This window comes from Fulmarus glacialis, unplaced genomic scaffold (genome assembly GCF_000690835.1).
Source record: "Fulmarus glacialis isolate BGI_N327 unplaced genomic scaffold, ASM69083v1 scaffold5601, whole genome shotgun sequence".
Taxonomy (NCBI): Eukaryota; Metazoa; Chordata; class Aves; order Procellariiformes; family Procellariidae; genus Fulmarus; species Fulmarus glacialis.
The window spans coordinates 1-22,521 of NW_009194553.1; the positions used below are offsets into that span (position 1 = coordinate 1).

The 22,521-nt window shown below is 40.9% G+C and overlaps 1 protein-coding gene across 1 annotated transcript; it reads right to left on the minus strand.

Moving 5' to 3' along the window:
* Positions 1–11,138: 11,138 nt before the first annotated feature.
* On the minus strand, positions 11,139–20,794 carry LOC104084077 (glia maturation factor beta). The gene is made up of 6 exons (XM_009587792.1): positions 20,703–20,794; positions 20,087–20,136; positions 19,097–19,146; positions 17,951–18,033; positions 15,670–15,743; positions 11,139–13,075 (listed from the first exon to the last, which is right to left on the minus strand). Coding segments are annotated over exons 1-6 (330 nt in total). The 5' UTR covers positions 20,704–20,794; the 3' UTR covers positions 11,139–13,003.
* Between the last annotated feature and the right edge of the window lie 1,727 nt (positions 20,795–22,521).

Here is a 22,521-nt window from a genome sequence, read left to right on the forward strand (position 1 = left end):
TAAAAATCAACTTGAAAATGGAATTTGACCTAAAGCTAGATGTTTTTCAGGTTGAAATGTGGGAGAGGGGCGTGCGATCACGATAAAGGTACCGCCGTGTCGGGGGGGATTACCTGGTGAGCGTGGGCTGGCTGGAGAAAAGGGAGATGGCACATTTCTCTTAGGAAGAAATAGTGGAGAAGGGTGCGTGCCGCAGAGGAAGGGGAGGGTAATAAGTTTATACAATCCCAAATCGATACAATTTGGGGTTTGCTCAAAAGAAAACAAATAGTTTGAGGAGTTCATATTTTCCTTCCGCAGGGTCATCTCAAAGTCGTTTCAGTTTTAAGCAATGATACCTTGCAATAAGGGAAAGTCTGGGTAGTATTTCAGCAATCACTTCCTCCAGGCAAGCAGCGTAAGAAATGATTTCCATAAAAATAACAGCTGCCAAATAGCAGACAATGTTTTCCAGTGATACCTGCTGGAAAGCTTTACACACAATTAATTGAGTGTTACAATGAGAGATGAGCAGAAGCTTTATCTCCCTCACCAAAATAAGAGGGAAAACCGTAGCAATGAGCTGTCTTTAGGAAATTAGTTGTTGCGAACATAAAGTTGATCTTTCAGTATAAAATCACTCATCTTGTCCACAAACTACTCCCATAAAACCGCTGCGGTGTCATTATGACCAATGAAACTTCAATGTGAAACCCAGAAAACAGATTTAAAAATTAGCCTCAGTGCATATTAATTAAAAGGTAGGAAAACAGAAGAACGAGTGAGCGTGGGCGGGTGCTGCAGCCCCTGCTCCGCGCCAGGATCCTTCCCACCCCCTTCCCAGGGGCCAGACGACATGACCACCGGGCGACAAGAACATCAGGAAGGGCTCAGCCTGTTGTGGTTTCCTTCCGTCTCGGGGTGACAGGACGGATCAGGAAGAGAGCAACCGCCGTGTTCATGTTTTGCGGAAGGAGAGAAGTACAGTGGGGTACGGACCTCGGGTAGCGGGGATCACTCGTGCCAGCAGCCGGTACTGCCAGTTCAGGCAGATGTGGCTCGAGCCCCTGGCCGAGCGTCACGGCCACCTCCCGACCACTCCTCATCCCTCGCTCCTGAGGGGTTAGAAACAACAGGGGACCAAAGCCTTCCTCTGCAATCACTTACTTTTCTACATATAACTTACCTGATGCTTCATTAGGTCTTATTTATTAGCACACTGTTTATTTCTTACTTCAAGTAGCCTTGAGCCGCACAGACACACTTACTCCCGAGGCCATTTGACTGGACTTTGCTGGAAGACCTGACGTTCGGTGTTCAAACTCCCCATTTCATAATTTTCCTAAGCCATCCAGGAGGGTCATTTGCATCAGAAAAGCTGTGAGAGGTAAAGAAACAGAGAATATATGCAGAGATGCTGTTACACCTTGGGACTGGGGAATGATGGTTTTTGACCGCAGTACAGAAACCGGCAGTTTGATCCATTCGAGGTAGATATTTGCTCAAAAAGGCACCCAGATATAGTGGCCATCACTGGCTGCGGCTTTAACTAATGCCTAGAGCCTCCCTGGTGAGGCAAAGCCCTGCAGAATTACTGATGCTTTGGCACCAAGTCTACTAATACTGTTCATGAAGGAGATCCAGCTCCCCACAAGACCCACTACAACCCACCAGGCTCACCTGTAACACAGGAATTTATACTTCAAGACACATGAATATGCACTAAGGAACCTACACAGGATTATGCCAAGCCATTGTTCCTGTAGCGCCAGGGCTGGCCACCACAATGTTGTCAGCAGAGCTGTTGCTGTTTGAATACACAAGTCATTGCAGCAGTAAGATTTTCTTCACAGCACTCCAGCTGTAACAGGCACTGATGGGTTTGGATTGGGATGTATGATCCGTATTAGCTGAAACATGGGGAAAGAAAAGGGAAACAAACGATCTGTTCCACACCCAAATAAGCAACGGTGTTGCTATGTTGCTAATGATATTCTGTGTTCTTGTACAACAGAATGTTGTGCAGTAGGCATGTGTAGTACCAGAAATAAAAAGGTGCGTCAGCCATGTACTTGGATTTGCAATTAATACTGGCTCTGCCTCAAGGAATGCAACGTTTTATTACATCTGATGCTTGCATACCATTCAACTGCAGTTACCTTGTCAGGAAAAGTGGAAGGCAGCTGTAATCTTGTACAACAAAGATTTGTTCATTGAAGGATTTCTTATATTATAGATGGTGTTTTTAAGATAACACAAAAGGAAATTAAAAGTGAATTCTGTAGAAAAGGGTCTAATCAATTCACATTTCATTCATTTATTTGGGATCTCAATTCAAACAACAACTGAGTATCTTCTCAGAATTTTCTCCGATTAAACTCTGTAAACAACGTAAGGAAGACACAGTGGAGATCTGGAGATGGCCTATAGCTTTTAATGCACTTTCCTTTTAGCCTGGACTCATTGAGTTTAATCCTGATTGGAATCCCAAGGGAAAATGTCAGCGTCTGTTCACTTCATCTTAAATCCCTCTCAAGTATTTGTCCTTATCGGGACATAATTCAGCATGTTACAGTCTGTTCATGAGGACGATTTAGCTGAAGACAGACGACTCTGGCAGGTCATGACAACAATGCTTTGGCAGAGAGCTGTGAGGGAAGATTACAGAGCAATTTCTCTGAATTGTCACAGTAGAAATGCATGGGTTAACCACATTCTTCAACTACTAAAAATAATATCCCTGGAAAAACAGTCATTTCAGTTATAGGTATCAGGGAAGAATCTAATACTATTGAACTCAGTAATAAAAATTCTGCTGACTTCAATAAAGACTTCACTTACTGGTTTTTCAGGAGAAGAAAATCTGAGTATTTATCTACAATCTAGAAGAGACTCTCCAAGGACCTCTAAAGCAGTCTAGCAGAGGTCCCCTTTCAGCACACCTTTTAAATACACATCAGAAGCAGCAAAAGCACGCAATCTCTGCACCCACTTACCTCATTCATGCGCTAACAGACATCAGGATGGACGATGTTGGTTCACTGCTCAATCTTTGATCAGCAGGATAAAAAGATCCCTGGACTTGCAAGCGCACCAACTTCTTTTCCAAACTGGCAAATATCCTTTCCTGTTGGGCTAATTAACTCATCTTTAGAATCCCTGTTCAGGCACTACCGTTATGTATGTGACCACATAAACAAATTAATGTTATAAATTCCTTTGCACATGAAAGAAAGTCTCAAGAGAAACAAGAACCACATTCAAAACTCAATTTCAAAACACAGATGCTGCCAGGCATCTCACCACATCTCATTATGGAATCCACTCATGGCCTCAATCCCTCCAACATTTACCATCAGATGGCCACAGTTTTCTTTTAATAGGCTAAATACTGAATACTCAACCTGTCCTTTTAATAACAGGGTTTGTTTTTCTCTTGCTATGTAGAGCTGCTGTTAATGGCTATCCGTACAATTCTGAGCCCATGGCATAATACCAGCGCGTGATCAGGCAAAGGGACCAATAATTGTTTTTTCAAGAACTATTTTATAATGTGTTTCAGGATTCAGCTGCTCATTAACAAACTAAGAGGGGGATTTTCCAAAACATTCTGCGTTAGCCTAACTGTAGCAGCAATGACTCCAAAAATGCCACCCTTAGTCCTTAGCTCTTCAAAGAACTTTAAATTCTGATACAAATATAAACCAGTGCCTGAATAAACAAAAGCTGAAACCATAAGATGGTGTTATGTCTGGTACCAAATGACAACACCTAAAAAACTCTCCCTTGTTAACTATTTCACTGCTAATCATTTTAGCAGAAACCTGGTCACTGCTGGGTATGGTGGGAAGATTGCATCAAGGTAGAGCCAGGGCAGCTACTCACTGGGACAAATGAGGCATTCAGTCCTCTGCCAGATATAACATCATTATTGTTTCTGCCCAAAAGGAGGGAAGATAAATGCAACTTCTGCTTTGTATCAAAAAAAAAAAAAAGCTGTTCAGGGCCCAGTGTCTTGTTAACAGCCAGAAGACACAGCCCAGTTACCACAACCTCATGCTTCCCCAAGCAGCTCTGTCAGTCCCAGCAGATCTGCAGCATGCTTGAAAATTTGTGAGGGAGCATAAAGAGTCAGCATGGGACTGTTCTCCCACAGACATCCCATGTGGCCTTGAGTACGGCACCTTCAGGCCCAATGTATATTTACACACTTAAATCACACCAAGTAGGATTTCAAAAGCGTTCATCTATATCTAAATTCCTTCACAAATCTTGCTTTTGATCTCTCCAGCTATATCCGTATTATCAAATCAGATCAAGGTTTTACCCGTGCTAGAAATCCACCCCCCTGGTTGTTCTTAAGCCCTGTCCTGCACCAGCTCTAGATCTGTACCAGTTCTCCCATCAGTAACCTCAGGCACAAGGAGCAGGGTGGGGTGGCTGGCTCACGCTCCACAGCTGTCTCTCCAGGCCGTGTGGACAAGGTTGCAGAGCAAGTAGCTCCAAGATCTTAGGACTAAACTGCAGCAAGGAGAGCAACAGCAGCATCGGCACAGGGAATAAAGATGCAGAAGCTCTCTGTAAAATGAGAATAGCTCTGCTTCACCTCACAGACAGGGAGAGCAGGCTTATGTTAGACTGTACTTAACAGATCTTGGAATGGGGCCATCTAAGGAAAAAAGGGCTGTTGAGTGGATGCATGTATTTTTCCATTCTTCCAGTAATACAGCTATACAATTTGTTTTGTACTTCTGAACCAAACAATTGCACATTCACAGTTGGAGGTAGGGTATAAATATTGTCTCTAGCTGATCCCTTGATCCAGTCATCCTAGCTGAATTAATCACATTCGCAAATCAATCCAGGATTTGTTGCTGTCAGAGCAGATGGCCAGGCAGACTGCATTTGTGAGCAAGGCAGACACGTTCTCCTTCCAATTATCCAGCAGCATTTTCCAACGGCGGATATTTAAAATTAGACGTTATTTTGAAGAAATGCTAAATCTCTCTTGTTCCTTATTCAGGTCAATAAGGGCACTGACCCCTAACTTTCTGCTCTACTTCTGCCCTCTAAGGCCATAGCGAAAGCGTAGGATGGCTGGTGCCCCTTTCCCTTTCAAATGAACATTTTCTGCCCCATTTTCTTCTGCTGTCTTCCCATTTTCTGCAGAAAAGAGATGACAACAACAGATGCTGTTTGGCATGGGGATTTCAAGGGTGCATTATATTAATTGTTGAGCTCACTACTGCAGAAAAGGGAAGAGAAGCTGCATTCATGCTAGTAGCTGCCTGCCATGGCACATAACAGCAGGAACAGTTCACAGTGCGCCTTTCAAAAAGCCTTGATGGGACTTCCCCATCCCAGTGGTAAATTTGCCATGAAAGACAGTCATGCTGTTTTCCCAGGGTTTACATCTGTTCTGCATTCAGAGTCTTTCTGGCTGATAATTGCTCTCTTCTCCCCTCTGACTCCTGCTGAGGAACCGCTAGAGCTGTCAGGGGAGTTTCAGCTGAGCTCAATCACGTTCTAGCATGAGATGTCTCACTTACCACCAAAGGGGAACAAGGTTAACCGAGAGTATGTTTGCAGTCCCTGAAAAAATGAAACATGACAAAACCATCCAAAGGAGACAATCCCCCTGTGGTGTGACAAAACAGACCACGCTGATTAACCACATCTATGCAAATGTATTAAAATAATCTCCTTCACCTTATGGGTGCGTTAGAGAAAAGACACAGAGTCTAGTCAGACCAAGGCGAAGCTGTACAAGATACTGCATGTACACACTGCAGCAGACAGCCTGTTATCCTCACAGGATCACATAATCTTAGTATCACCAAAAGGAACAGCAGATATGGAAGAAAGCCTACAAGAACTGCAGGGAAACGGTGGCCAAGTTTACACAGATGTGAATACAATTTTACATGCCAGTAGTGTCCTAACCACTACCAGAGAATATTCACTGTTTAATATTTCACCATTTTCATAGAATCATAGAATCATAGAATCATTAAGGTTGGAAAAGACCTCTACGATCATCGAGTCCAACCATCAACTCAACACCACCATGCCCACTAAACCATGTCCCTAAGCACCTCATCTACACGTCTTTTAAATACTTCCAGGAATGGTGACTCCACCACTTCCCTGGGCAGCCTGTTCCAAGGCCTGACCACTCTTTCAGTAAAGAAGTTTTTCCTAATGTCCAGTCTAAACCTCCCTTGGTGCAACTTGAGGCCATTTCCTCTCGTCCTATCGCTAGTTTCCTTCACTGTTTTCCACAAAATGAAAACTGAGTGTTAATAGAAGAATTGAGGTATGTAATTGCTCGGGTTTATGCTCAACCTTTCTATATAGAGTCCTGGCAGATACAAATGTGTATTAATTGGAGAAATTAAAAGCTAATGCCAGAGCTCCTTGTACTTCAGAACTGTTGCGTTCGCTGAAACACGGCTAGAAATGAAGCTCCCAAAGCCTTGAATACAGCACAAACCAAGCCAGTCCACTACCTTATACAACAGCCCAGAGAGAGGTTGCCAATTCCCCAAGACTGACTGTTGACCCCGGAAAACTACAACTCCTTTTCCTTGCAGAACCTATATGCCTGCATATCCGGCAGTTCAAGAATGCTCTTTAGGAACACCAAGGCTTCCTCTCAGATCCCAGAAAAATTCTCTCTTCCCAGCAGTTACAATTTAAGCTGTGTACCCAGACCAGCCTGGAGGCCAGCTCAGCACATAGGACTGATTCCCTGGGCTCAGTACCCTTCTGGAGTAGAGGGGAAGAAGCAGTTACTCCACAAACTTGGTACCATCTCCACAGCTCTTCCTTCGCTCTTAGAGGCAGTTGCCTGCCCTAAGGGAAGACCCTGCAGAGAAAGACTGTTACCAAACTAGAGTCATACATGTAGAAGCAAAATCCAAGAACTCCAGCACTGAGATCTACAAACCCCTCTATGCAGGCTTTCCCACATGAAGCTGAGCATGTTTTTTTTCTAACCAGCTACATCTTAGGAGATTGACAAGTCATCTTCTATTTTCTACTGCAATATCGGAACAATCCAACCAGACGAGGCCAAAGCTTTATTGGGTCTCTACAGCAACTAGCTAGGTCTCTACCAAGAGAGGTGCCTTAGCCAATCCCCCCCAATGTCCCCACACAGGTGACGTCTTCCCTGCTGCTGCAGAAGGCCCTGGGGGGCATCAGCAGAACTGCAGCTGACATGACTGTGCAAACTAACAAGGGCAGGGGATGTCCCACCTGCCACATGTCCGCATTTTTGTTCCAAGGGATGAGGCCCACCTTAGATCATCACTCCTACCATACACACAAGCCTAGCAGAATAACCCTCAGCCACTCTTACAGGCACAGAGTGCCTCAGGTCTCTGTCCCACAGCCACCCTGCCGCCCCGACAGCACTCCCCCTTAAGGGTGCTCAACATCCAGCCATTCTGCCTCTCAATGGCATCACATCTGCTTGTGTTTGTCTTCCCCACCCTCACATGCCCCCAAACACAATGTGGCAGGACCTTCACCTGTGAGAAGCAGGTAAGGAGCTTGGGGAGCCAGCTTGTACTCCAATCAATTCCACAAGCCATGGGGGACATGGAACAGTAGGCACAGGCACGCTCACAAGACTCTTTAACCGGGGTCCCTTTCACTGCCAGGAGATTCGTGCACATATGGGCAGTGATTGCCCCAGCTCCTCTTCCAGCTTCTCCAGAACCAACTACATTTCTCCTCTTCTCTGCATCATCCCCAAAGGCCCTGCCAAGTCAAGGGATCTCCTTAGCAAACTCCTTCTAGTCCTGGGTGAGCCATCTAGTCACAAAGCTAGGAGAAAAAGCACCAGCTGTGTGTGATACTCAGGCTACGTGTACACTGCAGATTTGTACTGCTGCACAGAGGTTTTCCATTTTGTTTCCTATTCCCTTCTACAGCTTTGACTTTAATGACCACTCAACTGCCCTTTTCATACAACTATTAAAAGTCAATGACCTTTCCTGAATGAAATCAGCTGCCCTTCACTTCACAGCCCTAGATCTTCCTGCAATTCTCTTTAGTCAGCTTTTGTTTTTACTGTCTGAATGATCCAGTAGTAGTACCAGTAAACTATCACCTCATTTTCTAGTTAAGCATACTCAATGAACAACAGAGAATGCCACAGGACTCCACAGGTGACCTCCCCCTCTGATTCCTTTTTTCCCCCTCCTTCCCTTTAATCAGCTGTTCTTGAGAACCATTCTTCTCCCACAGCAGCTTAGCTGTTTTTTTCCAGAGCTTTTGGCAACAGATTTTGTTGCAACATACTTAGGTGACCAAGATGCCATTCAAGAGCCAGATATGCTCAGGCAGCTGTGCATTTTCTCCTTCACAGAAGTCTCACCCGAGAGAGAAGGGGGTTACTTCTGTCTAACCTGTGGCCCATTAATGCTATTCTTCAGCATTGACAGAAACAATGTACGTCAGCTACTGAAGCTGAATTCCTTGGAGTATCTTTAGTTTGGAATATCTTTAGTAGTTTTTTCAACAATATAGGAAAAAAAAGTCTCCAAAGATCAGGAAAGGAAAAAACAGTCAGCAAGAATGAGGAAAAGGAGTGCTTCGATCAAATTCATCTAGTGGCCTCCTGGGCAAGAAAGAGATGAGCCAACAACTGTGAGAAGGAAAAGGTACAACTAAGTTCCTTTGACTCCTTCAAGCTTTGAGGTCTCCTTGACAACTACTCTAACATTGTTCTGTTGGCACCTGCACTCTATATTGTATTTCACAGCTCCAGGTTATGCCAGGAGCCCTCATCTTGTGGGAGAGGTGCAACATGGAAGTCTATGTGACATTTCAGAATGAAATCAAGCCCCCACGCTGTCTTGCAGCTCACAAGTATACACACTGAGTTTTGTGACACAAAGGTGCAAAGCAGCAGAGGAGGACAGCAGTTATCCCGCAGTACTCCACCTGCTAATGTCCTCTCTTCTCCCTTGTTGCCACTCTTCACAACAGATGGAAAGAGGAATTACTTTAGGTAGAAGAGCAAGTGAGGGAGTACATTCGAGACTGAAGACCACGCTACAAATCCAAAGCAAACGCCAGGAAGCTGAGAAAAGGAGAAAGGTCATACCTCATATTAATAGCACATCTAGCATGGGTGTCTGACAGGGGAAAAGCTACTCTGTAATTAAAACAAGGCAACACCACCTCTTAATTAAACATTTTATTTAAACCAATACAAGCACCATGCTTAGCAAAAAAGATTTGGTTTAAAGTAAACATGCAATGTGAACTAGCAGAGACTAAACAGCATATGGAAGTTGTACTGGTTACTGACATTTTCATGGAATCGCCAAATTCTCAAAACTGGCCGTGAACCTCTCGCACCTTTTACCACCCACAGCACCGGTGCCAACCCTGACATGTGACAGTAGACAAGTTGCATTGAGTCTGGATCACCTAACAAAAGCAAGAGTTTCACTGCGCCCCTTTTCATGTCCCATCAGATCTCCATTTCACAGTTACTAGATATATGTTATCAAAAAAATATGTTGCATGACATTTCTTTTTTGAGCGCACTAAAGTGAGGAATTGAACTCCCTTGCTTTTGCACGTTTGATTCAGACCCCTGTTACCAGTTTAACATTGTTTCTAGCTATTTTACAGTTAAAGATACAAAAATGGAATCCTGGTACAAATGCATAAGATGCTCCTTTGGAGAAGTGAAAAGGTGTCAACACCCGCATTATTGCCTCCTTTGATAGATCAAAATAGCATTCATGATGCTAGAAACACTTAAACCATCAAATACCAGCATTTAATTTTTTTTTGTTAAAAATATTCAAACAATACAAGTCCATTTTATGGGCTGACATGCAAACTCATGCTTTAATTCAGCTTACCATCAATTAATAGGATTACAAGAGCTGTATCCCAGCCAAATATTCAATATTTAAAGCAAACCAGATTAACTGTGGCAGAAGTCTCCCTTTATGAGAGACCTTTTAACTCCAGGCCAAGGATTTTATGGCCAACTTACTACCTCCTGAAAAATAGGAGCTCACAATGGAAAATGCTGACTCTCAGACCTTTAGCTACAAAGGCTCCCATAGGTGGCACTAGTTAATTTACATTGTCCTTTAGTTTGAACCCTCTTTAGAGATCTGAAAATTAAAGACAAATGTATGATTACAGATGGGCAACTCACTAGTAAAGCACAGTCAGAACATACTGGCCTTCTGAACATGGACACATCCACCTCCCACTGATCTTAAGGGGGCGGCAGTACAGAAAATACAGTTCTGAAGATAAGGTGGGAAAAGTACGTTATGAAAACAAGTATTATTTGTGCAGGAAAGATTTTGACATAATTAATGTCTTTGTTTAATCAAGTATTAGCACTACCTATATTTCAAGAGCCTAGGACAGTAAGCAGCAGACAGTTGTGTCAAAACACTGCATTAAAAACAAGGAAACCACAAACAAGCCTAGAACAGCAAACATCCTCTGCACACTCATTCTCCAAGTACCTTCAGGTGCTTCCTCACTTCCACAGCTCAGAGAGGGGAAGGAGGTACAGCAACCAAGCAAGACTGTTTGAAGAATAATACCAGTGGGCTGAGCAGCATCAGCATCACTTTTCACAAGAAAGTGGGCTTTAACACTCTCATCAGGATTTGTTTGCTTTCTGCAAGACTTGAGGGGCAGCACCCAAGGCAAAAAGTCCTTAAGTGGAGGCAATAAGAACATCCGAAGTGAAAAGAACTCACACTGAAGATATTGCCATAAGTAGCAATATTTTCTTGGCAGAAGTGGAGTGATCCAGAGATGAAGAATCAAATTCCATCATTTGACTGGAGCAGCTCCTCCCTTCTCCTCCCGAGAGAGACAGACCCCTCTTACACTTATTTTTGTCAAGACCTGGGCAAGCAGCAGTTGGATGCTGGCAGCCCACCAGTGTACAAAGTACAATGACAAAAATTATTAATCCAGTTTTCCCCACTGCAAATCAAGCAGAATGTTACAAGTGGCAGCTTCCCTCTCACCCACACTGTACTTTGACACGCCTTACCTTTATCACAATGCCAACAAAACAAGATTCTTGCTGTTTCAAGACTGATGCTTAGAATGACACTATTCTTTAAGCCAAAGTCTTATTTATACAATGTTTGTCACAAAAGACATTGTTTTTATTGATCTGTAGAATGATCAAGCAACAGTTTCATAATCAACTTTTTTTTTCCAGGGAAATGAAATTGTTTTTCCAGTTCGCTATGTTAACACAGAAATTTAATTTTAATTACAAGCATTTCTTTCCCACACTGAAAGATCAATTAATTGGATCATTCTAACGTGTATTTTGAAAAGCTCCTCTCAAGTCAGATTTGTATGCAAATAAATGAGCAGTAACATCAAACTAAGAAGAGATTTACCAACACTGAGGACCTTTGCAAATGAATTCCTTGTGATCTTAGAGGAATTAGTGTTTTAACACTAACACAACACATGTTTACAAACAGAAAATAAACCTTCTTTCAGCAAAGGTTTCACAGCATGAAATACTGGCCTCCAAATTTAACACTGCATTCCTTCTCACTGAACAGATTTGTTAGGGCAGCTGTATTTTAAGGTATGTTATCAACAGGAAGCTGCTCTTACGCAGATACTTATTCAGTAGCACAACAAACACTCATGAACAAGGTAGTGAGAAACTGTCACATGAGTATTCCTTTTGCCACTGCATGGGCTGAACATGTCCCGTATCAGACAACTACTCTATTGAATATAAAACAGACCTGTAAAAAGACTGGTCATTTATAAAAGTTAAATACTATTTTCACATTAGAATATTTGCTGTTTCAAAGAGATGAATCGTAAGTAAATGAAAATCAAATTATCACTTATGCAAAAGCTTTATCTGGAATGTAATTTTGACAAACAAGCAGTTAAGAAAGTTAGAGACTGTAATTAAAGTACTCAAAAGCTATATGTGGCCAACTTTTGTAACAAAAGAGATACAAATCATTCATTATCATTAAAAGCTTTAACCTCCTGACTCCTATAAATGGAGTAGATGACTGGAATTTCAAAGAAAGTGAGGTTAGCTTTTTTTTTTTTAACAGATGTCAACTGCAACACTAGGCACTAGGAAAAAATGTTACTTGGATTCTTCAACAAAGTTTTTACCAAATTTGTAATAAGTGGCAGTGTAAAATTCTCAAGTCATTTTAAAGCTAACAAATTAAAGGCACACAGTATTAACAGGTGTTCATATAACAGGAAATGAGCAAAGAGGTAAACTTGTTAACAGTGTAATAAGTTATATACGCAAGACATCTGGTACAAGAGTAACCAGAGTTGTAATTCAGCCCTTAGTTATCACCTAGTTCCTGTAAGACTACATTAGCATGAGAACTGGACAGTCAAAGCTTTGCCCTGAAATTTAGTAAGATTGACTCCGTCAACTGAGGAATTACTGGAATGACAAAAATTAGTTCCAAGAATTTGAGAAAGCTCACATGGACTCGATGGAAAGATAAATGAATGAATTTGCTATACAAGGATTTTGTCGTCTTAATACTAAATGCTTCCAGGGAGTAGTTTTCAAAATTGAGAAGACATTAAGTCAAAAAGTCTGAAAAGTAAGTGACAGTACACAATTTCTGCATATAAATGGCTAGTATATGTCATAAGGATGCATTTGTAGCTCAAAAAAAGTTAGCGTCAGCTTCCAAATTATGTTTGTAGATAGTTACAAATCCAGAACAGAACTATTTTAGTTATAGAAATATTAGTCACAAGAGTGCAAAAGGAGTCCCTGCAGAGGAGTATTCCCTTTTAACAGGTACAAATAAGGAAACACCTGCAAAGATTTGTTACTTCAAGGAGACAGACCTGCTATTCTTTGCACAAACTTTGCACAAGAGAGATACTGCAGGAGACAGATGTAAATACAGTGCATTTTTTTAGATTAAGTATTCATGTCTGGTTCCAGTATTATCAGGATGGTACATAAATACTTATTACAGAGGTTTTCTTAATGGAAGAAGCCCAGTTTCTCACGCAGCCATTCTTCAGTTAGGTCTTCTGTATTTCTTATTTCAAATACCTAAACAAAATTGCACTGCATAAATTCTTGAGGTGATGGTACTTGAAAGGGATAAGCATACAATGCAATCAGTACTTTCCCACACAAGTTGTTCGAGCTGTAATAAACCAGTAACCAACCTAGAGTTTTCACATGTTTTCTTGAAAGGATCGGTTAATATTCTAAAGAAACACCAGTGGAAAATACACAAGACTAAGTGGCAAGGAATATTACTAACTTGAACAAGAATTCCATAATTCCTATTTCTAAACTTCGTTCTTCTTCTTTAAGAATATGTGAGAACAGCACGTGTACTACATTTTAAAGTTACTCTGAAATAGCACCATCTCACATGCATTATCTCAGCAAGAAGATTGTCTATTTGAATACAAATTAATTTAACCTCTGGGCTGAATTAAGCCCAAAGTTCAGGAAGTTTGCTGAGCCCAAGACACAGTTATTCCTTCTTTCAACTGAAATAAATCCATAGTATCCAGTAGCATACTGTTTTCCCTGTAAGAAACAAGCCTGGGATACCTCAGAATAGAAAACTTGAAAAAAAACCCCAAAAACCACCAACCCAAAGCTTGCGGAAGTCTTAAACAAACCTTTAACATAGCCTTGAAGCAGAAAACAAGACCAAAGACACCAATATACTCCTTACATTGCATATGGGCAAGTAACTGTTTGGTTTGTGGGTTGTTTTTTTTTTAATACCTTGAAGAGAGGCTAAGTTAATTCTGTATTGGTAACTGGAGTCTTTGAGATGCCCACAAATGGATCATCTTTTCAGAAGAGTCAGGTAAATAAATTTTACAAATCCACAGGCCTTCAAAAGTGTTCTTCTAGGCAATAAAACCAAGAAAAATATTTTAACTGGAGACTGCTGTTACTATTCTGACAACACTGAAAATAAAGCTATGTCAGCACTAAATCAGTTATCTGCCCTTCTAATGGTATGGAGTACATAGCTGCAAAAAGCATGCTCAGGCCAACAGAATGGATGGGATTTTGTAAGGCTCACAAAACAAGCTTCTCAATGAACCTGCTGTTTGGAATGAACTTCCTATTTAGTCCTGTCCTCAGCCATTTCACCATTTTAATCTTCTTCAGGAAACAATTCAAATTTTGTATCTTTTCTTCCTCATTTCCCATCTCTGCTGGAGTGGGCTCTGGACACTGCTTCTTCTATTCAGACAGTGATTGATCCACTACTATGAACTAATACTGATTTTTTTTTTTTTTAAGTAAAAGCGGGAAAACCCAAAATTTAGTGTTGTAAGAACAGAACAGTTTAACAGAAGCTAAGCTAATATGCAAGCCACTGAAAAAATAAGAGGACTCAGTTGAGTCACATGCAGAAATCACAGCAGGAGGAAGTCACAGCGTGAGGTAAAATGAAACGTGGCTCAGTGAGTGGCAAGAATAAAGCACATTTGAAGAGCAAGTAAGCAACCCAAACTGGAAACAGGCCATCTTCTCCAGCTTCAGAAGGAAGATGATCATGGTCCTCTATATCCACTCCTAGGCTTTCATTCAAAAGCCTTTCAGACTGAATTTCTCCCACCTGACAGGTGATAGTAACTCCAATACAACTAGTCCCCAGGCTTTCACCTTCTCATCAACTCTTCCTTCTCACTCACTGAAAACTGCCTTCCTCCTCAAGGAATTCTTCCTTTCTATCAAAGATGCTAGAGTTCTCGGGCCTCTAAGATGCAGTTTCAACAGACAAAGATTTCTTGGGGCTGCACTGATTGCTTCCACCATCTCATCTTCTGCTTTCCTCCTACTGACTCCTGTCAATTTGACATCTAATTTAAAACAGAGAGGTCCTTTCTTACGAGGTATAGTTGGAAGAGGTAGGAGTTCACAGTTCTCTTATTGCCCCAATATACATTTTCACTGGGATGTTAACACATTCAGTCAGGATAAGGAAGACAAAAAGGGAATGGTGCTGTTGGGGAATGGTGCTGTTGGGGAATGGTGTGCTCATTTCACATAGTATGAAAAACCTGAAGTGACCACTGACTCTATTTAGCTTTACTGGTTGAAACGAAAAATTTAAGATATCTAGGTGCCAATTAAGCAGAGATTTCAGAAATCTCCAAAATGACAATTAGGTGGCAATTTTTTTAAAAAAATATATATACACCTAGACCTAGTGAATGCAATGATTTCTTCTGGTCTCAGTAGTGGAGGAAGCAAACACAGGAAGATTTAGAATTGTTCAGCACTTGGCACTATGTTACATATTCTGAAGGCTACGTTCTGCAAGCATACAACCCCATAAACCATGCAGAAAAACTAGTCCGCACCACACCATACTAAGACTTCAGTCTATTCTTCCCATCAATAAATTCATTCCCCAACATAAAGACATCCATCATACCGATGGGTATTTTAGTTTTAGCAAACACTGTTCTTCCTGTACCCTAGAACTCCAGAAATCTCCACATATACCCCTCCCTTCAGTCTTCCTAAAACAGAACCTGTTTACTGTAATTACAAAGTCTCATAACACCCTTCTTGTGACAGGTGCAAGCGAGACACAAAACAGCTTCTGCAACCTGCACTTAAGCAGGAGACAGTTATTTCAATTATATAGTCAATTATACCTTAGTGAGTTCAGCTGTCTGTACAAGCTTATTCTTGCTTCCAGCATACATCATCTGCTGTTCAGGCTTACATCCTGTAGTTGTGTGGAAAAAAAAGAGGTTTTGTTTAGTTATTTTGACTGCAACACTTCAAAAACAAGATTTTTTTTTTTAAAGAATCCAAACTGAAAGCTGAAGTCCCCATTCAGAAAAGTGACCTATTTCTTTATATACATTATCATCCTTGCTCTTACTTTCATATCTAGTACTTGAAAAGCATTTCCAGAAGTAATAGTTGTGCAGGTTGAATTAGTGGTCTCAACATGCACCTGTATTTCCGCTTAGAGCTAACATCAAATATTGCAGCAGTCAAACTTGAATCACAACAGCCAACAAAGCAGTACCTCCCGCCACTACAGTAGTGTGCCGATTACACTACATTCAATTCTCTGCCTTCTTGCTATTTCTGGAAGATTCCCATGTCTTTGCTAATTACATTTATACAGATCTTTATGGCACATGCCTTTGAGCTGGAGTCAAACTGAGAACAAATCAAGTCAGTTTGAATCTGTTGTTCTTTCTCTTAATCTCTCCCCAAATCCCCCAACTGAATTGGTAGCTCAAAATTACTCCCCCCGGCCCCAGAGAGCAACTTCAGTCACAGTTGACGTTAACTACTGCTTAGAGTCCCAGCTAATGGTTCACTGTTTCTGACCCCAGTATCAGTCTAACCACTAACTTAGGTTTGCAGAAAATTTTTTGAAACAGAAAACCTCAAGAAAGAAAAAGGGCTTTTCTTTAGAAGTTGCTTGTTTAGAAGTTTCTAGATATGAGTGTACTTTTGAATCTTGCCACCCATAAAGAACATTGTCTAAGCTCTCTTTTCCTATGAAGTACTACAAGTCTGCCTGCTTTGCTACTTCAAGGTCTCCCAGGAAGTTTCTTACTGCTGTTCCAACTCTCAAAGTACCTATTCTTCTGAAGAGAAGTAACACCCGTAACATTCATACAAAGATTCTCAGGTAACTACAGAAGAACATGCTCACTAGTTGCTGAACTCTTTTACCTACCTAGTTATTCTAGTTCTGAGTAATGAAGGGTAAAACAATGCAATCAGTTTATCTTTTTCCAGAAGATAACAAGGATAATCCAGTAATACCAGCAAGCTACCCTATTACAATTCAGAACACAGATGGAAGCCACAGGAGCAATTCAGCTCTGTAAGTCCAATCAAGTCACAGGTTATTTGGCTTCTATCAAAATTACACAGTTCCCTGCGCAGGTATGTTTATGTTGAGGGTTGCTCTGACACAAGCAGAGGAAGCTACTGCTTTATATAAACTTGGGACGATCTAAGATTACAGTCTCTTTCTCCTTGAACATAGTCTGTTCACCCAGCACTTTCACCTGCCCAGATCTGGGTTATGGAGTCCTCTTTTTCTCCTTTTCACCCATAGTTATGACAGCCCTTCAGACCTTCACATCACAGCACTGTTTGGAGGCATCCTCTGTTGGTGCTCATTACATACAGGCCCCCTGGAAAACCCTCCTCTCTAATCCCATCCTAACCCCTTTACAGAATTCTGTTCCTTTCATGGGTAGACATGGGTTCCCATGCCCTTCCGAGAAGGAAAGGAATTTCTTCCACCCAGTCACTAACATCCAAATAGCAAGATGGACAGAAGTGAAGAAAAACCCTCAGGAACAGAGCGGGTATCTTCCAGCCCTCTCCTCACTCATTTCCTGAGCCTTGTCTGGTCACATTTTGAGGATTCCCCAAGATTTGAGGAGAGGGTGACAGGAAACACGTTAGGTTAAACCTACATGAATAGATGCAGAGTGCTCCAGGCTTTCCTGAGCACACCACTGAGAACACAGTGGGCAGGCACATTTAGAAAGACACACCTTTTGGCCAGCTATGCAGGAAACTAACGTTTCTGTTCAGCTTTCAGAAATGGAAAAGAGAATCTCTTCTACCATACCTCCTAAGTGCCCTAAATGTAAACCCCAGAGGCAGAGAAAACCTCTAGCGACTAGGGAGATCTGGGCAGATGGAAGTGTCTACACTTGCCGTGAGCTGATGGTGAGGATGGAGCTAATACACTAGAGATTCCTCTCTGCCAAAGGTCTCCAGATAATGCCATAGCTTTGTAGTGCCTTGCTTCCAGCAGTAGCATAAGCAAATCTAGCCTGAAGCATCTGAACCACTATTTGAGCATTAAGCACTCATTTTATCTTCCATAGCAAAGATTATCCCCGTATTTACAGCACATAGTAGCTACCATTCACAATGTTCACTCACCAACTGGACTGGAGAAGATAAAGCACAATGGATAAGAAACTCTTCCATCATCATGCTGATACTTGTAACTATACACAATAAATGTTTTTTCTGAGGTTAAAGAAACTAAGAAATCAATGATTTTATTAGGATATAATCCTCAGTTATCAAAGCTTGATGCAGGCACAAGTCAGTCTTGCATTCTAGAAGATGCTTTAAGTTTGATAAGTAGTCTCACTGTTCTCCTGTTTTCACTTCCATATTTGACTTTCAGAACTGATGCCGCCCGTCTTTACCAACCTCTACCACAGGTGGGTGTGAGGGCTGTCTCTGTATTACTGTTTCACATCAGAGAGCTAAAAATCACCCTTTCATCGCAAATATTCCTCTCCCAGCGTTGTAAGAAGACTTCCCACACCCACCAATGCGTTTCTGGCTTAACGAAAGCCAAATTCTTTCTTTGCAGACTAAGCACTTCATTGTTTCAGGTGTTTTGCTGAATTTGAACTCAAGCTTTAGCTAGGACTCCTGCTTTATAGCCTCCTACTGCACTATGGTCATGAAAGGAAAGATTCAGAATGGCATGTGGAATAGTGCCAGCCAGCTTTTGAGGATAATGGAGGCAGATATTTTCTTCACTTATAACTTAAGTACTCCTTTCATCTAGATAAAGAATAATTTACATGTCCCTCTTTTTTTCCTTTTTTTTAAATATAGGGATTCTTCCCTAGATCGCATGCCTACAGCACTCCCAGAATCAGTAACTGCAGCAAAATAGCAAGGGCCACATACTGAGAAAGTACCAAAACAGATCCTAAGTTACACAGGCAGTTTTCTGTATTTAGAAGTAGCCACATAGAAACTGGTACGTTTTACTCACTTCTTTACATTAACAGCATTGTGGCTTCACTTTACTTCCCCAAACATTATATAGTCTAAAAGGAAATAAAAATCTCAGGAAAGGCTTAAATGTGCCAGTCATTGTTTCAACAAGTGGGACAACTGTTCAGTGCATCATGAGAACTGATCCCCAGGTTATCTCACAAATAAAATATCAGTAAAGTCACACTACAGGCAAGCATTGGCTTAAAAAGGTGAAGTCCAGCTTTGAACATTTTGAACAGCTTCCAGGAGTAAGAGCAAATGCCAGCAGCACAAGAAGGATATCGAGGTTGTCTCTCAGGCAGCTCATCTTTTAGCTCATCGGGAGAAATACCCTGGAAACATTAAACACAAGCAATATTTGAACAAATGATCTTGCACTTGAAGGTATACTACGAAGGCTAAAGCAGAATAATGGAACAGTGAAACAGCTGTAAGTTAGATGTACATCTACAGTTAAACTGATAATGATCTCTCACACAAATTACTAGAGCAGTTTAGGAAAACTTGTGGGCTAATAGATTCCTATGACTAAACATAGAATTAATGTTAGCATGAATAATCATCCCTATTTTAGGCATAATGAGTTTAGAAAACATTTTTGGCTCTAGTTGGATATGCTGGCAGCTACCACGCTTTTCTAACTCTAGTGCTAAACAGAAGTAAGCAAGCACACACCAAATTTCTGTTAAAATCAGCTACATAAATGGTGCTTTTGAAAAATTCAGTCCTTCCTCCTTGAGCAAGCACAAAAGAGTCCCCATTCTATTTAAATGTTACATTAATTTCTACATTCTAGGGAATAAGAGCTACGGTTAATGCCCAAATCCCTGGAAAGGATTTAATTTTGCCCTATGTACCATTAAGAAACACTACATGCTGTGCTGACCTTATTATGCCACCTGCATAATATGCAGAGGATTAGTAATCCTAGCTTCTAATTGATGGCAGATCAGCTCAGAGTCAAATATGCAGATCTACGTGGAAACACATCTTCAAAATGCCAGCAGGTGCCAAAGATGCTTTTTACATAGTTGTATCATCACAGCTTTCAAGTAACTTTTTTGTGCAATTAATTAGTCAACTCAATTTCTTCTGCATAGTTCCACTATTAATAGTGCTGTGCTTTACATGCAGAGTGACCATGCATTTAAATAAGCTCATGACCCAAATTAGATTAAGAGTTTGATAACAATTTGAAACTAAGGCAGTACCTTAGAGACAACAATACATTGCAGGCTGAAGATACTCTTATTTACAATTCATTTAACAAACCTCATGCTCCTCATCCAGTACCACCAACTGCTTATCCTTGTCGATTTTCACTACAAACCAAAATAAAACATAGATCAGTGTTTTTTTCAATCAATTTATACAGTGTATGCATGAAACTTTAACATTTCCCCACAAGTATATTCCTTGTGCTTCCATCCTGCTTCTTCAGTCTATCCCATGACTTCACACAATCACTGAAGTTACGAGAAGTGCACAGTCTAAGCACTGTTCATTGCAATACGCTCTTCTCAAATTTCAAAGACAGAAATGTCAAACTCCACTACTTAAACACTACAAAATTTACAAACTCAAAATGACCGTGCCTTAACATTTTTTACTATCATTTTACAACCAGTGGTAGACTGTGAGCCACAATTAAGTATAAATACTAAGAGCAGGTGAAGTCTTGCTTCAAGAACAGTGTTGCTTTACTGTTAAAATTATAGGCAGAATTGGAAGTACTGAAATTCATACAAGAAACAGTCTCTTGGCTCACATTTACCTGTTAGAGCAGCAGCATTACATGGGAAGGAAAAGAGGAGATAGGATTTGCTGCAATTGCAGCAAATTGCAATTGCAACCTTGCAATTTTTGTCAGACGTGTTTTTTAACTTACTTATAATGGCAGCATTGTTGGTCTCTTTACGAAATCGGAATTTTCTCAGTTTCTCCACCAGGTCTTCAGCAACATCACAAACCACCAGAGATTCACTCTACAAAAGGGAAATGGCAGAGGGGAGGGAAAGATAAAATCTTTCTAGTAAACCAGAAAAAAATCCCCATCTCACGCATATGTGCGCATAAACCCTACTAAAGTGGAAGTGCATGCAACTTGGCCAAAGTTTCAGAACATACACATAAACCAGAAAACCATGGATGAAAGCATTTTAAAAAACACAAAACCAGAACACTTATCTGTTTTAATATCCCTCCTCAAAGCCACACAATTAACTAGACATATTTTAGTAGGTATTCCTGAAGTTGAATTATTCTCACAGCTCTTAGAAGTAAAGAAATTTGACAGTTCATTTGCCAAGACAAGGCCTGAAATAAGGAAGCCCCTTAGAATAGCAGTAAACTGGCTACAGTAATTTAAGCATTTAAAATAATAGAAGCTACTATTAGTATTTCAGAAGAACAGACAGTAATCAAGGGTCACTGCTTATTTTTACCCACAAAAATATTAACGGACCTTTTGAGATTTACACACACAGAAAGCATAAAAGACATTTTAATCAAAAAGCATGCATACTTTTCCCCCGCATGCTTATATGTCTCTAACTCCTAAGTTTTCAGAAGAAGTGTCCAGATAACATAGTAGTCATCACACTGAAGATGGGGAAGGAAATGATTATTTCACAAGCAACCATGCAGGTTATCTTCCATTACACATGCAATTTTTAAACCGTACCAAGCCAACCACTGCCATTTCCTGAGCAACATTTTATACAGACAACCCCTATCGCCACACTTAAAAGATGCATGCCAGCTAGATGAAGAAAAGTTATTTAACATCTCCAGCTTATTCATATTACTGTATTTGTAAATTCCTAAGGCATCAAGGCTTTTGTGCCAAAACAACTGTTATTTCAAGACTTCTTTAAAAAAATTGCTCAAATAAAAAAAATAGTTGCAAGATTACCTATCACAAGCTGTACTAAAGAGCTATTTCATCAAGACAAATCACTGCTTACAAATGAGACAAAAGGTACTATTCAAACTCTGAGTTCTGTCTCTGCACGTTCAATGTTGGCTCATTTGTGAGATTTTCCTCAAAAAGCAGGGCAGCGTCTCTCCTTCCCCACTTCCAAAATCTCTTTGTAAATATCCTATGTTTGTTGTTACTCCTAAAAAGACTTCCATCTTGACCAAATTCTGGCACAAAGTCTTGTGACTCTCCTTCCTTTTAACAGCTGGAGAGGAAATCTGGTTCTGCTGTGACAGGACAGGTCAGGCACTATGTGTGCAGCCTTCATTATTTTGCTTGTTTTCCCTGAACTCTAAAGATTGTTCTTGGCTCCCTCTGATCCACAAATGTCATTAATACCCACTCTCACTATTCAGGAGGTCTCTATTTAAGAAAAAAAAAAACAGAATTCAGGGCTGCATTTCAAAGTTGAAGTTATATTCTGTACCAAATGCTCTTTTCTGAAGGAAGCATTTCTCCCAGTCCTCTGGGCTCAGCAGTGTCCTAACATCTTCCAGCAGACACCACATGTTAAGCAGTGCTCTTGTTCATACCTGTGCAGCCACACAAATATAAATCCTTAAAAGAAGCTGAAGGCTGTGCCTGCAAAACACACGGTGACATTCAGATCATCTATCGGGGCTGAGCTGGCTCACCAGTGCTTGGTTTAATAAAAACTAAAGAAAGTCAAGAGGCAGGAGGACTGCACAGACAGCAGGCACACCTGCCAAACAGCGCAGTGGGGGGT

What these genes read in the sequence shown, in the direction of transcription:
- LOC104084077 (XM_009587792.1), bottom strand. An exon ending in TACTGGATGAGGAGCATGAG is followed by an intron (nt 19,147 to 20,086) that starts GTTTGTTAAATG and finishes TAATGTTTCCAG; the next exon opens with GGTATTTCTCCCGATGAGCT. An exon ending in CTGCCTGAGAGACAACCTCG is followed by an intron (nt 18,034 to 19,096) that starts ATATCCTTCTTG and finishes CTCAGAAAAAAC; the next exon opens with ATTTATTGTGTATAGTTACA.